Here is a 14072-nt window from a genome sequence, read left to right as displayed (position 1 = left end):
TAGATTTAAACAATGGAAAACTAAGCAATTCAAACTCCTAACTTCAAATATTTTGTGAGGATACAAACACAAGTGAAGCAATTTTGCTTTCTTTAGAGCTTTCAACATACAGTGCGTATGTGAGAACCATAACTCCTCCATACTAGTAAGGCCAACTTAGTTCATCTGGAATACCCATGGCATTTATGCCATACCCACAATTTTCAAATTTTACATCACTTGGCGTTCAATGGAAAAAATTCTCCATTGTACTCTTCTAGCTGTTATCAAGGAGCACATTTCAAAACAGGTTAATAACTGATCCTTAGCATTCCAACTGCCCTTGGTCTAGAGCCGTTTTTATGGGATTAAAAAATGTGAAATTCAATCCAGTTTCTGAGATTTGAAAAATATCATTCTCACAAATCACTACCAGGTTGTTGATTTAGCTGCATTATCAGCAGCATTTCTGATCACCCTCTTGGAAACTCTGCAGACTTTGGAAGTGAATTTTATAGAGATTTGTGGGTTTCAAAGTGCTCAAATTATCTAGCTAACCTTTAACCTAGTCCTGCCACATTAAGTGTTAATGTTTCATTTCCATGTTAACTATTGCACTATCATTTCCTGTAAATGTCATCCTTTCAGAATAACCCGAGGAAGGGAGCTGTTAAGCATTTCCTGTTCCCATGCATCACCTGTTATTTGCTTTTTACCCCAGATGCAAGGCAGTATGATTGCTAGCTTCTGGGAGATCATAAAATCGCGACTGATTTTATGGCTCAGAACTGTCTTCAAATACCAGCAGCAAGATTATTTTTCTTTAACAAGAAAATTAACCTTTCATTCTTTAATGGTTTTTTATGTTGATGGAAGTCTGTGTGGTGGTCACAATTGGCTGCACATTTTCTGGGCTTTGCCCTGAGTAGCATCCACACAGGTAGCGATTTTTCATTTGCTACTGAATTTCTTCCCTGTACGCTCCTCAGTGTCCTTCAGAATCAGTGTCGGGTAAGCTGTGACTAACGGGGCCTCTTTCCATCTGTTTGTCCCGGGCACTTGCCCAACTCCTCTATGCATCGGAAACATGCATGTTGAATCAATGCAATTGCCGTGAAATCCCTGTAAGAAACTCCATTACTCAACGAATGAAAAATCATTCTGTTCTTCCAAAGAACTGATGAGAAAGGGCATTCGCTGCAGAAAATAAAGGGGGACAATTATTTCTCTAGGACTGTGTGTCTGGCGTTGGCCTCCTCTCCTCCCCTCCTGTTGCTAGAGCAGACAGTAGCTTCTGCAGAGGTTTGCACAGTTTATCTCTTCCAGTACACTTTTGAGATTTCTTGATTTTTTTTTTAATCAAACCATACCCCACTGGCTCACATGTTCTCTAGACCTCTAGCCATATGGAGGGTACTCAGGATAAATTAATCTGAAACACTCATTTGTGGACTTTAAAGGTTTCCCACACCCATGACTTTAAACCTAATTCTAAGAAATAGTTTCGTTTCAAGATAGTTTTCAAATGGAGATTCTTCTTTGATGGAGTTAAGACAAATCATTTTCTGATCTTAAAAGAACATGCAATTTTCCCTACCTGAGAATTGAAGGTGTCTGGATTTTAAATGGAACATGAACTGGTATTCCTCTCATCAAGCACACCTAAGTATGAAATAGAGATTCTTACTAGCCCTTAAGCAAACAAGATAATTAGAACTCAGTAAAAGTTAAAGTAGTAACAATAAAATATTATTTCCTAAAGCTATGTATTTGGAAATCTGTTCTACCTAGAGGTTCTTTGATCCCATGCGTTATTGAAAAGGTCCTCATTGATTTCTCTGAGAGTTCAAGTTCTAGCCCTACAGCACTGAGAGTACTACTTAATAAATGCACAATAGAGTTTAAGAGAATCTTTTCATCCTTTGCAGAAGACATGATAATATTATTTTAATTATTTGTAAATGCAGCCTTATTATGCATGTGTTTAAACAAAGAACATGTAGCGTTTCTATTAAATCCTTGGATTAAATATGCTTGTGTAATGAAGTAAATGTCATGTGTACACACTTAAAATTCTAAAAATTTGTTTCTTTTACTTCAGAAAATTCATAGAAAAGGGTTTCATTGATGAAAAAAGAATAGCCATATGGGGCTGGGTAAGTTGTTTTATGTGTTTTATGCCTGTTATTCAGTTCAGCAATCATCATTTTCTAAAGTGTTCGCTTATAAGGTTTCTCATGAAATGTTAATGTTGTCACATAATTTAATCTGTCAATGGAAACAGTCAGTTTGGATAATCTGGATACAAATTGGTAGCTTAAAGTATTTGTTTCTTCTTCCAACCATTTATCTTCTTTTCTGTATATTAAGTCTATTTATAATTTGTATATTTTTATGTAATTCTAATGTTTTTATTGATTATAACATATTGAAGTGAACTTTATATTAGCCCTATATTTCATTTCTTTCATTGTTTTAGAGTAAAATACTTATCTACTATTTTATATTTCATTTTTGTGAAAAGCTGAGCAAAAGTCTGAAATCACAGGAACTTAGAGAATATAAATAACTACGAATACATAGCCTAGTTCTCTCATATCTTGACTCTTCTTTCTTCCTTTCTGTCTTTTCTTTTTTTGTTAAGTCGAATTCTCTTGTTGGACCTACTGTTAATTTACACTACCTAGTAAGGCATGTTAGTTTCCTAATTATATGTCAGGAAAAAATTTTCCATGTTTGAGGAGTGGCATGGATTTTGAAGACATACATTAAATGGAGGTGGCAAAACCTCATCCGTCACGGACATCATGGACTAGGAAGTCACTGGAAAGTTTAGCAAAATATTGGAAAGAGTTTAGATTTGTCCATTATAAATTATGATAATTATCTTTCAAAGATTTCCTGTTTCACTTTTTGGTCTGAATTTGTACATTTGCAAGTCAATTTGCAGCCGGTTGTGCTTGGGTTGTTTTCCTTGGCTGTTTTCTCTGAGAGCGGCCTGCACAAGATGGAGGGAATGAAACCCAATATTGAAGGGAATCTGCAGGATTCAGCTCAACTCTCAGCTCAGTGACCAGATGAAGGGATGGTATGAATTTGAAGAAAGCTGTTATTTCAAACCATTTGGTCCTTAAAACTATCAAATGCTAAATATCTAAACAGAATGGAATTCAACATGGCTGGAAATAAATGAAATATTTTTGCAGTGAAATAGTTCAGATAAGAACTTTCCTACTCTCCAATTTCATAAAACTTGCTAAATTAAAAAAAATCAAATTTCAAAGCTGAACACTTCACATAGGATCATTAAAATTTCTTACTTATAAAGCACAAACTTTTTTTTAAGTACAAACTTTGAAATAACCATAAAATAGAACTTGTGTTTCATTATAGAGCATACTAAGTATTAATCTTGTGGTTAACCAGTTATGCAGAAAAATTTAATGAACTCATCCATCATTCAAAAATTATACATATCAGCCTAAAATTATTCAATAAGATATTTTCACCACATCTAATTGTGCAAATACCATGGAAATAAGTAGCATATTAGTCTGCTCACTGTTTACTTTCCAGTAAGTCAGTAATTGTGATGTAGACTCTGAGAGCATGTTTTAGGAAAGAAACAGGGGACTGCCAAGAAGTGCATTTGAGGTGGCCCCAGATTAGCAAGCAGAAAGATACAAAAGGTAGTGACAGACTTTATACTAGTTTGTATTAACCAATGTTTTTTGGTTAAGACCAGTTCATATTTATTAAGCAATCTATCTGACTACAATATTCATTCTTTCATTCATATAGCAAATTTTCATTGGGTCTCAACTCATTCCTATATTAAAGTTCTTTATGGCTTGAAAATATGGGCAATTATAGCTCCGGCCTTCTTGTAGGAAAAAACTGACAACAGAAAAGCAATGGCTCATTGATATTCTAAGTATTAAGAAAATTGTAACATGCTGTGAAGTATAGGAAGAATGATGATTTATTATTGCTGTGAGGCTAAAGGAAGATTCTAAAATAAGTTGACACTGAAGATTGAAATTGCTTGACAAAAGACTTCTAGGGCCTGGCGCGGTGGCGCAAGTGGTTAAAAGGTGCTCGCCTTGCACGCCCGGAATCCCATATGGGCGCCGGTTCTAATCCCGGCAGCCCCACTTCCCTTCCAGCTCCCTGCCTGTGGCCTGGGAAAGCAGTCGAGGACGGCCCAAAGCTTTGGGACCCTGCACCCGTGTGGGAGACCCGGAAGAGGCTCCTGGCTTCTGATCGGCATAGTATCGGCCCGTTGCGCTCACTTGGGGAGTGAATCATCGGACGGAAGATCTTCCTCTCTGTCTCTCCTCTCTGTATATCCGCCTTTCCAATGAAAAAATAATAAAAATAAATCTTAAAAAAAAAAAAAGACTTCTAGATGGAGTGAAAATTACATTGTTGATGTTCTAAGGTACCCAAGAACCTGGTGTAGGTGAGAAATCTGAGTTGACCAGGTTTGTCTAGAACTTCCAAGGACTTAAGCTTCATGAGGGTGATGAACGAAATGTGTCTGCATAGATCCATAGCCAGATTACAAAGGACGTATTCTGTCATGTAAAAAACAGTAGATTTTATATCTGGCTCTTTTCATTCTTTTTTTTTTTTTTTACCTCTTTCTCTGTTCATGCTTTTGTGTCTCTAGGATTATCCCACTTGGTTAATTCTTTAAATATTAGTATATTTCTGTGTATAGTTGATGATACCATTTGCTTGCTACTAGTACCCACTTCTGTTTTGAGTTGCATTTTCAAATGCTGTGCTGGCCATGACTTCCAAATATCTTATGTGAGTCTCAAGTTTAATTTAGGAAGATAGTCAGAAAGATAATCATGCTATTATTTACTTTGAAGTAAAACGTTATCTTCATTAAAGGTTTCACCCTGTTTAGTAACCCAAATTAAAAAGCTCAGAGCTATTTCCAGCCTTCTCCTTCACCTGACTTTAAAACTTTTTTGGCTAATAGGTTAATTCTCCCTTCAAACATGGAAGTATGTTCTCACTATCCCCACTCATGTAGCCTTAGTTTGAGTTTCTTCATGTGGTATTTAGATCATAGCCTCTTAAAGTTTAGCTTTTATAAGCATCATCCACGTGCTTGTGGAGCATAGCTTTCTGGGTCTTGAACTGAGATTCTAATGTGTTACTGTGCAATAAAGCCAAAAGTAAGATCCCAGTCATGGTAGAGCTTAGGACCCATGAAATACAGGTTGGATTTACCACTTTAAATCCAAAGTGAGGTTTATTTCGTGTGGCACTTAGCCATCCTGTCTGCTTTGGCCTTACAAGTTTCAATGTTGCTGAGGAAGTTATTATTCCGAAACACAATTTTTACCATGCTGATTTGCTGCTTTCCTGCTTATAGGTGTTTTAAGGTTCCATATTGCTTGAGACTTTAAGTTTGAATACATGCCCTTGTATTCATGGCTCTCATCTCAGCCTAATTTTCCAGTATCATTTTTTTTATTTCCCACATATCTTAGAAACGACTTCTTTGTTCCCATGACTTTATATCTGCTGTCTGTTACACCACAGCATTCCTTCATGTCTATCCACCTACTCTTCTTATCTCTTCGGCACCCTCAACATGGAAACGTCTTCATGATTCCCCAGGGCCAATTCATATATAACTTTGTGCTCCAACAGCTCTTTTCATCTCTCTCTCTCTTATCTATCAGGTAACAAGTTTCTGTTTTTGATAAGTATCAATCACTTTAGTGATCCAAGAAATATACCATATTTAGACAACATTTATTTTTGGAGTCAACTGGTTAAGTAAGCTGCTACAATTATGTTATTCCTCCATGCTGCTGCAATTATGTTATTCCCCATTATCCAAATTGGGAAGGAGAGAGGAACTATTTTTATCTTCCTCTTTTCATTTCCTGGATCATAAAATTAAAAGCCCAATAGCCCCAATTTTAGCTGTTTATTCAATACCCACCAAATATCCACCATGGTGTCTAAGGAGTATTTGTTTATAATAGCAATTCTTAAGTATCTTATTTTTGCCCCTCAGGAAACATTTATCAATGTCTGGAGACATCTTTGGCTGTCAAACTGGAGGGAAAGTTATTGGTATCAAGGGGATACAGGCAATGAATGTTATTAAACACCCCATAAGGCCTAGGAAGGCACTCTGTAACAAGGAATTAAACAGCTCAAAATATTGATGGTGCCAAGGTTGTAAAACCCTGATATGCAATAAAAACTTGAAATAATTTTTCCTGTCAATTGAAAAGCAGTGCAAGTTTTTCTTGAATTACTAGAATAGCAGCAGCATCCATGGGCTTTGCTTTGTTAATATAGTCCTAACTAAGGCATTAGTTTATGATTTAATCTTACTTCCAGTCTCTCCCGGTGACTAATCATAGGATATTTGAACTGCTATGTTTGATCAATAATGGGAAAGTGGGACCTTTAATTTAGAGTCTGTTAAATTGTAGGCTTAGGGATATAGACTAAATGGCAGAGGTTAATGAACCAAGTGTCTTGGGTTTGAGATCCACCTCTGCAGCTTACTGAAGTTCACTTCAACCTAGGCTTCTTCATGAAGTGAAACAATCGTTACCTCACTGAGTTGCTGTGAGGATGAGATAATAGCAAAGTAACATAGTCAATAGATGTTTGCCCTTCTTCTGCATTAGGTCAGTTTCTCGGTGTTGGTGACAGACTCATTGACAAAACAGACAAAAACTTCTACCCTTATGGATTTGGGAACACTTGGGGAGAAATGAAATAGGCAAAATAAAAAAGAGAATATAGTGTCAAATGATATGCTCTAGGGGGAAAGACAAAACAGAATAAGAAGGTGGGAGAAGGACTATGAGGGTTGGTATATTTTATATTTAGAAGACAAGGAAAGCTCCTTTGAGGTGACTTAAAAGATGAAGGAGAGGCTAGCCAGCTGTGAGGAAGTAACTTTGGGGGCAGAAGGCCACAGCATTTGCTATGAACAAGTAATCAAGCTTGAGAATCTCAAAGGCCATCAGAACAGTTAATGAATAAAGCAGGGTTGAAGTGGGTAGTCTGAGGTGTGATATGGCAGATCAGAGAACAGACCATGATAATAACCTTGTCCATACAGACATTAGCTAGCTATTACTGTTGTCTGTAGGCACGAAGTTCCAACGTGCCTTACGGTGCAAATGAGAGTGTTCCAAAAAACCTCCTTCAAACTCTCTGCCCTTCTAAGGCTGTTTTTAAAAATATTCTTCACTTAAACAAAATGGCAAGGCATCTAAGTGCAAAGGACAAAATTCTAGAATTCTCATGGCCAATCTGCTCTGTAGGTTCTTTTCTTGCTGCAGCCACCCACTCTGCCTGAGAGTCCCACTCATGAGGGAGCAGAAAAAGTCAACTCAGGTTTTTCCCCTCCCTCTTCATTTCTACAATAGAAACAGCTTTTCTCAAGCTGCCTGAGCATTTCAAGTACACCTTCTTTTGTTGTGTTGCAGACATACTCATTTTTGCTCCTACCATTCCTAGGAAAAATTTTTATTCATTCTAATTATAGGCAAATTTTATCTCAGTTCAGCACGATCACCCTAATCACCGAGTAGCTGCGGGTTTAAAAGTCCTATGATTTTAAGCAAAAATCTTCAAAACCCTTTCTACTATATGCAAAGGCTTTCTATTTCAAATCTCACTTTATGTTATTTCCTGCTCTGGGACATGGAAGAGGAGAGGCAGAAACCAGTATTTTTATTTGTAGGAAACACACTTGTCCGATCAAACTGGAAACAATAACATTTTTTCCTAAAGGTTTCAGGCTTATTCTGCTCTCATTTGAACTTGAAGTTAAGAAAGAAGGAAATGTCTTCCATTCCAGAAATAGTTGTTGCTAACCTTCTAATCAAAACATTATTTTTGTAAGTAAAAGTTTAAACTAGATAGAGGATTTTCACTCACCAAAATGATTTTCAAACCCAAATGTTCCTTCTGTTTTTAAAATATATTTTCCCTCTATTAAAACATGCCTTAGTTCTTCTCCAAATATAATAAAAAGAGGCCATGGTATAATTGGAGCCGCCTCTTTTATTCTGTGTTTTGCAGCCAACGGTCCTCAATAAAATTCCCAGGAGCTGGAAACATAAAACTGTAAACTAGTTAAAGAGTTCTTCATTTAACTGTTGAAGTTTGCAAGATTGCTGATCTTATTCTGCCGTCGCCTGTATAATGGATTAAGAATAGACCCCTGCCTCTGACCTACTTCCATCAGCATGTATGACTGTACGGCTCAATCTCATTCTAACTCTCTAAAGAGTGGCATTTCTTTGGTAAGGGGTAACACGATCTCTTCTGACTTGAAGGAAATGATGCCTAGTAATATGTGGATATTGGGATCTTGAAAATAAGGCATGGCTCAAGTCAGGGAACACACTGCTTCCACATGACTTATAGAGGCACACTTGTTATCAGGGCAAGAATAAACGCTGAGAATCACATTCTGGTCTAGGGCACATAGTTTGTTGGTCCATGCCCCAGATCCCAGCTTAGTCCACGTTCCCAGGAGACTCACTACTCTCCCAGGGTATTATTGCAGACTCAATTTGCTTTTCCAGAGATGGAGCTTTATGATGCTCTGTTAATTTCTTCACATTTAGAAAAAGGTTCAAATTACCAAGTGAAATGGGAAGAGATCTATTTCTGTTATCAGGGTCATATTTGTGAATCACTTGGGAAATAAAAGTCTGTGAGAGCCAAATATATAATCCTAACTTTGCAGTGGTACCCTCTTCATATCTTGTCTTTTCCATTAATATTGTGAGAAAATAGAAGACTTTTAGAAGTATCAATGACTTTTCCTCCTTTGAGTTTCTGTATAAGGAAGTCCTCAAAACAGAAAATGTACTACTTTGATACTCAAACTCTAGCCTTGTCTTGAACTCTTCAAACATTTCTCTTTTGACGTTCTGCTATGAAAATAAGGAACTCAAAATATGGATGCAAGTTGTCTCTGAAAACTTCTGCAAATGGTGGAAAGTATCCTATATGTGAATTTGGGAAAGAATATCCTTTCTCCGTATATCTCTTTTAGTAAATTTCTGTTTTTGTTCAAGTAAATTCCTAGGTGGAAAAATACAGAGGAATGAAGATTTTTTGCCAAACATTGCAATTTCATCCATGTCTTAAACTGATCCTATGAAATTTTAACATGGTTGCCACATGATTATTTGTAGTTTATTTGGAACAAAACCACAGTTATAGCTAGTAAAAATTGCAAGTTATACATCTAACCCACTCTTATCCTTATTTCCCAGTTCCCTTCAGTCCCAATTGTGAATAGAGTTCTTGTGAAAATATTGGGGAGAGCTTGTGAAAATGAATGTAGTAGTGACTCCTGATAATGTCTCCACAGTCCTACGGAGGTTACATTTCCTCACTGGCCCTTGCATCTGGAACCGGTCTTTTCAAATGTGGAATAGCAGTGGCTCCAGTCTCTAGCTGGGAGTATTACGGTATGGAAACATTTCATAAATGTTGCAGAGAAAACATTTAACACATAATTACTCTGTATTTGAAGTTGCTAGGAAAACAAATTCGGCAGCAAAAATCACCCCATCATCACTGGGTGAAATATAATCTATAAATGAGGTTATTCATATGATTCATTATAATCATGTTGTAACAAAGAAGTTTTAAAACTGAAGAAGGATTTTTCTATGATCCACTATTTCTTGTATTCCTCCAGAAACCTTGAGTTTCTCCTGAACTAAATCTGTAAAAATCAAGGATTACTGTGTATCTTTGCAAGCACATGGTTGCAACACAACTGACTTTTAAGCACAAATTATAGAAAATCAGATCCAGGCCCTGTAATTTACCACTGTGTCAGAGTCTGGAACTGCCAGATGCAATGCCCTGGAACTCAGAAAAGAGAAAATTTGTTTGGAAAGTATCCTTATTGCGTATGTCTATTTTATGATTAACATAGATCCAGGATGATTTTTAAAATTAATTCTAATAATTGCCCAAAATCTTCTTCCTTGTGTTTGGGTAGAAATGAAACAGTTGTGATTTGTAGGGAATATATATATTAAAAAAAAAGAAAGAAAATGTGTATGTGTGTGTTTGTGTGTGTGTGTGAGAGAGAGAGACAGAGAGAGAGAGAGAGAGAGAGAGAGAGAGAGATACTGGTGAAAGTACTAGTACTAATGTCTATTTAAAATGTACTGAAGTCAGTCGACAGTATCATCCCTAGCCCAATATCATCCTGCAAGATGCTAGAAGTGTAAAAGTTTGGGATGAATGATAGAAAGGGTTTACTTGCTCTTGCTTTCATCATCTCCTATGCTGACTTCTCCAACCTAATTGACACAAGTTGCACAGATGATGCACATTCTTTGAGACCAATGAGTACATGAAGTAAACCAAGAATTCACCTCAAGAACTCAGAGACAGTGAGTAAACCAGGGCCAGGATGTCTTGATTAATTACATGGCATGCATCACATGTTCTATATGTCTTTCAGCATCTATCTACACAGAACGATTCATGGGTCTCCCAACAAAGGAAGACAATCTTGAACACTATAAAGTAAGCACTTTCTATTTTATTTAGGTAATTAATTTATTTCAAGTATGGTAAATAATTCTAAAATAGTAATTTAGAGCTTACAGTTTTAATTTTGAGTCCTCAAGAAATATGATGATGTTTTGTTAACTGCAAAACCTATCACTAAGAATTCCATTCCTTTTGGATTCTATACTCCATTCTTCTTCCTCCCTTCTTTAACCTCCCTCTTCCCAATCCACCTCCCCACCCCACTCCCAACCCCTACACAGCTTGAGCGGGCATCATTTATGCCTAAGGTCTCACTCATATGTAACATATGACACATAAACTTTCAGTTTTTCAAACTAAGAATCAGATGGAAGTAATGCAAATGATGATGAAAATGTGTTGCTCTGGCTCTTAAATATTTATCAACCAAAGCAATACATAATTTCAGTATTGGTGCTAAGTCCATTGCACAATGATTTAGCTAGTTTTCTATTAGAACTTGCAGCAACTAAAATGTTAATTTTTCCTCTTTTCCAGAATTCAACTGTGATGGCAAGAGCAGAATATTTCAGAAATGTAGACTATCTTCTCATCCACGGAACAGCAGATGGTGAGGTTTAAGCAAGACTCTTACACATAAAAATACTGAGCCAGCATCACTTTGTTTAAGAAACATTAAGCATCCTCCTATGCTTTTGCTCAGGGTCAGTACCTAAGTGTCAGGGACATTTCCATATCTGAGTGTGATTACTCACTGCTGACAATGTCAAATGCATGACTAGATAATTGTTGGTGTTCATTTCCAGGCAGTACATTGTCACTCTATGCTTTCTGTTATTTTGCAGCACTTTCACTCTCTCTCTCTCTCTTTGTTACAGATAATGTGCACTTTCAAAACTCAGCACAGATTGCTAAAGCTCTGGTTAATGCACAAGTGGATTTCCAGGCAATGGTACATAATGTTATTTTACTCATGTTCATGACCTTAGGACCCTCCCCCCGAAAGCTGAAACAGGAGGATCTTATTTTTCAGTAAAACCTGACAAATATTGTGCAGGATAGAGTAAGTAGAACATTACAACATTAGCAAATTAATCTTGGATCTTTTATTAACCCTCTAATGGATCTTAGGCAGGTCAGATCACCTCTAGGACTCCAAGCTGAGTCACATACAATAAAGCAGCTTAAAAAATGGATCCTGTAGCTCAGATACATAATGGTTCTGCAATCCTGTGTATGTATATGTAGCTTTGTGTTTAGAGCTTCTACAAAAGCTAAGCATCCCCCAAACAGCCAGAAGATTCTGTTTATTCATTAAGAAGCAGTTGCAGAAGAGTGTCAGAAGCCTCCAAGGCTTCCTGAGGTTGTGTAGCTCCATTGAGGTTTAAAGATTTTTTTCACAGATAGATTCTCAGCACCTGGTGTATGCCTAGCCCATCAGAGCAGCTCACATCCTTACTGAGCAAATGAATAAGCTAAATGTAAAATGCAGGTAGCATGAAGAATGGGAAATAGAAACAAAGAGGGAAATAAGGTGAAAGTTAAAGCAAGAGTTGTATTTCTTGAAAGCTACTTTCTTCCTCTTCATGAGAATAAATTCTCCCTTCATTGCATATATTGAACTGGAAAAGAAGACTTTTTAAAATTTTGTGTTTTTTAAAATAACCAAAAATGGATAGGAATTTTCTGATTCTTCTTATTGTCTCTTAGCCCTGATTCAACTCAAAATATATGATTGCATAGCGTCACATCATTATTATTGCCACCTTTTTTAAGTTCAAACAATAACCTTACTGGTATCTCTCCAAAATAAGTATCAATAGTATTTTTAATTCCTATGAAGGGTATCTACAGTCCTAGGCATATACATTATATTATGGATTTTCTGAAAGAGAGAACAATTAGATTAACAGTGTAAAAGCCTGTGGGATTTTGATCTACAAGGAGTTCTAGGAAAAACCAAACCAAACCCTTTTGCTTTTTAAATAAAGGCACCAAGTGCCAGAGAAGCAAAGTAACAGACCCAACACACAAGTCCTGGAACCCATGCCTCCTGAACTCCCTGGCTCCTGTGGAAACTCAGTCATTGAAATATAAAATAAAATTTAAAGACTATGAAATCATAGTGGTTAATTAATGAAAGCTCTTTAAATGGCCTTGCTCAAAATTTTTACATGTTAACTATTTAGTTCAATATTCTTGAATAGCATTTTCTCCTAATACTAGGAAAATTATCAGGTATTAAAAGCTCAAATAGTCACAATGGAATACATTTTGTGACTGCAGAAATAAAACAGGTTTCTCTCCTTTATGTTTCAGTGGTACTCGGATCAGAATCACGGTTTATCGGGCCTGTCCACGAACCACTTATATATCCACATGACCCACTTTCTAAAGCAATGTTTTTCTTTGTCAGACTAAAAATGATACAGGTTGAAGGCAGTATCAGCCTGAAAATTTCATGCAAATGCTTCAGACTATTCATCATCTTACCTTTTCCATTGTAAAATCTCAGTATAAATAAACTATTGAAAATTATGAGGGCTTGGAAGCTGAACTAAATCTGTTTACATTTCCTTGTACTCTATGAATAGGCAGAGGAACCAAGCGTTTTGCTTTGGACATAGCCAGTGCTCATTTGATGGAAAAATAAAGTTACAAATTCAAGTGTATCGTGTTGGTGTTCATTGATTTCAGGGCGCGGGTTCTACCTATGTGCTTGTCCATGGGAATTCAGTGGTTTTTGAGGACAAGGAGACTCTAGAAGCAGTCTTGAATTTTTGCACTGAGGTCCTCAAATGCTAGAACAAAGAGCTCAGGGGTGGCAAAAGCAATGTTCAGAAAACAGAGTGGATCAAGTCAAGCATGTTCATATTCCATACTGCACCTGCAATAAATGACCATTAATTATTTCTAAAATTTCTTCAACATGACCAAAAAATCATTTTGAAAGAATAAACTCATACTTGAATTTAAGCTCCTTTTTGTAAGAAGCACTTAAAATTTGAGATAGCCTTGTTTTCTTTTTTAGAATCAATGATGATAACTACCTTCAGATTACTGAATTATAAACAAATTAATCAAAACACATAAAGAAAATGGAAATCGATATCTTCAAAAGAAAAATTTCTGTAAGATTTAGGGGAGGAATATGATTTCATCTTCTTGAATTCGTTTTGGAAAACAAAAGGCATCATGCTCACATTTCCAGAATTAATGCCCTGCTGGTAACTGCCACCATCCACTGGGAATATGGGCAGCTTGCCATATAAGTGATTGCTGCAGATTTAAAAAGAACCACACTAGGTCACCAGGAAGCATTTACATCACGTCAACATTAAGAGGACTTGTCATCAATGTGTTCCCCAGCAGCAATCTGCCCTGGATCATTTCTCCTATCCCTAGCTGCATACCCTCATGCACTATTTTATGCTCTATAGCCAAATGAACTGATCTAGGTATAGGACACCTTCACAGCCAAGAGTCTCAGAGGTCAGCAGCCACAGACCCCTCTAGAGTTTTTAGAGTTTTCAGACATCTCTCTCCCAGTTAGTCTTCCT

General features: G+C 36.7%; 1 protein-coding gene across 1 annotated transcript in view; it reads left to right on the top strand.

Annotated features, from left to right (window-relative positions):
- The window catches only part of LOC121150871 (fibroblast activation protein alpha), a 65643-nt gene extending 52599 nt beyond the window's left edge, over window positions 1-13044 (top strand). Inside the window, exons 21-26 of the mRNA XM_040972042.1 lie at window positions 2081-2135; window positions 9368-9467; window positions 10481-10545; window positions 11050-11122; window positions 11391-11464; window positions 12832-13044. Of these exons, the coding sequence (XP_040827976.1) occupies window positions 2081-2135; window positions 9368-9467; window positions 10481-10545; window positions 11050-11122; window positions 11391-11464; window positions 12832-12933 (469 nt within the window). The 3' untranslated portion in view covers window positions 12934-13044. The remainder of the gene's footprint in view (window positions 1-2080; window positions 2136-9367; window positions 9468-10480; window positions 10546-11049; window positions 11123-11390; window positions 11465-12831) is intronic.
- Window positions 13045-14072: the final 1028 nt, after the last annotated feature.

This window comes from Ochotona curzoniae, unplaced genomic scaffold, assembly GCF_017591425.1.
Source record: "Ochotona curzoniae isolate NIBS_2020 unplaced genomic scaffold, NIBS_Ocur_1.0 contig_2210, whole genome shotgun sequence".
In the NCBI taxonomy this organism is placed as follows: domain Eukaryota; kingdom Metazoa; phylum Chordata; class Mammalia; order Lagomorpha; family Ochotonidae; genus Ochotona; species Ochotona curzoniae.
The sequence above is the reverse complement of the archived record's forward strand: the minus strand, read 5'-3'. Positions and strand labels throughout refer to the sequence as shown.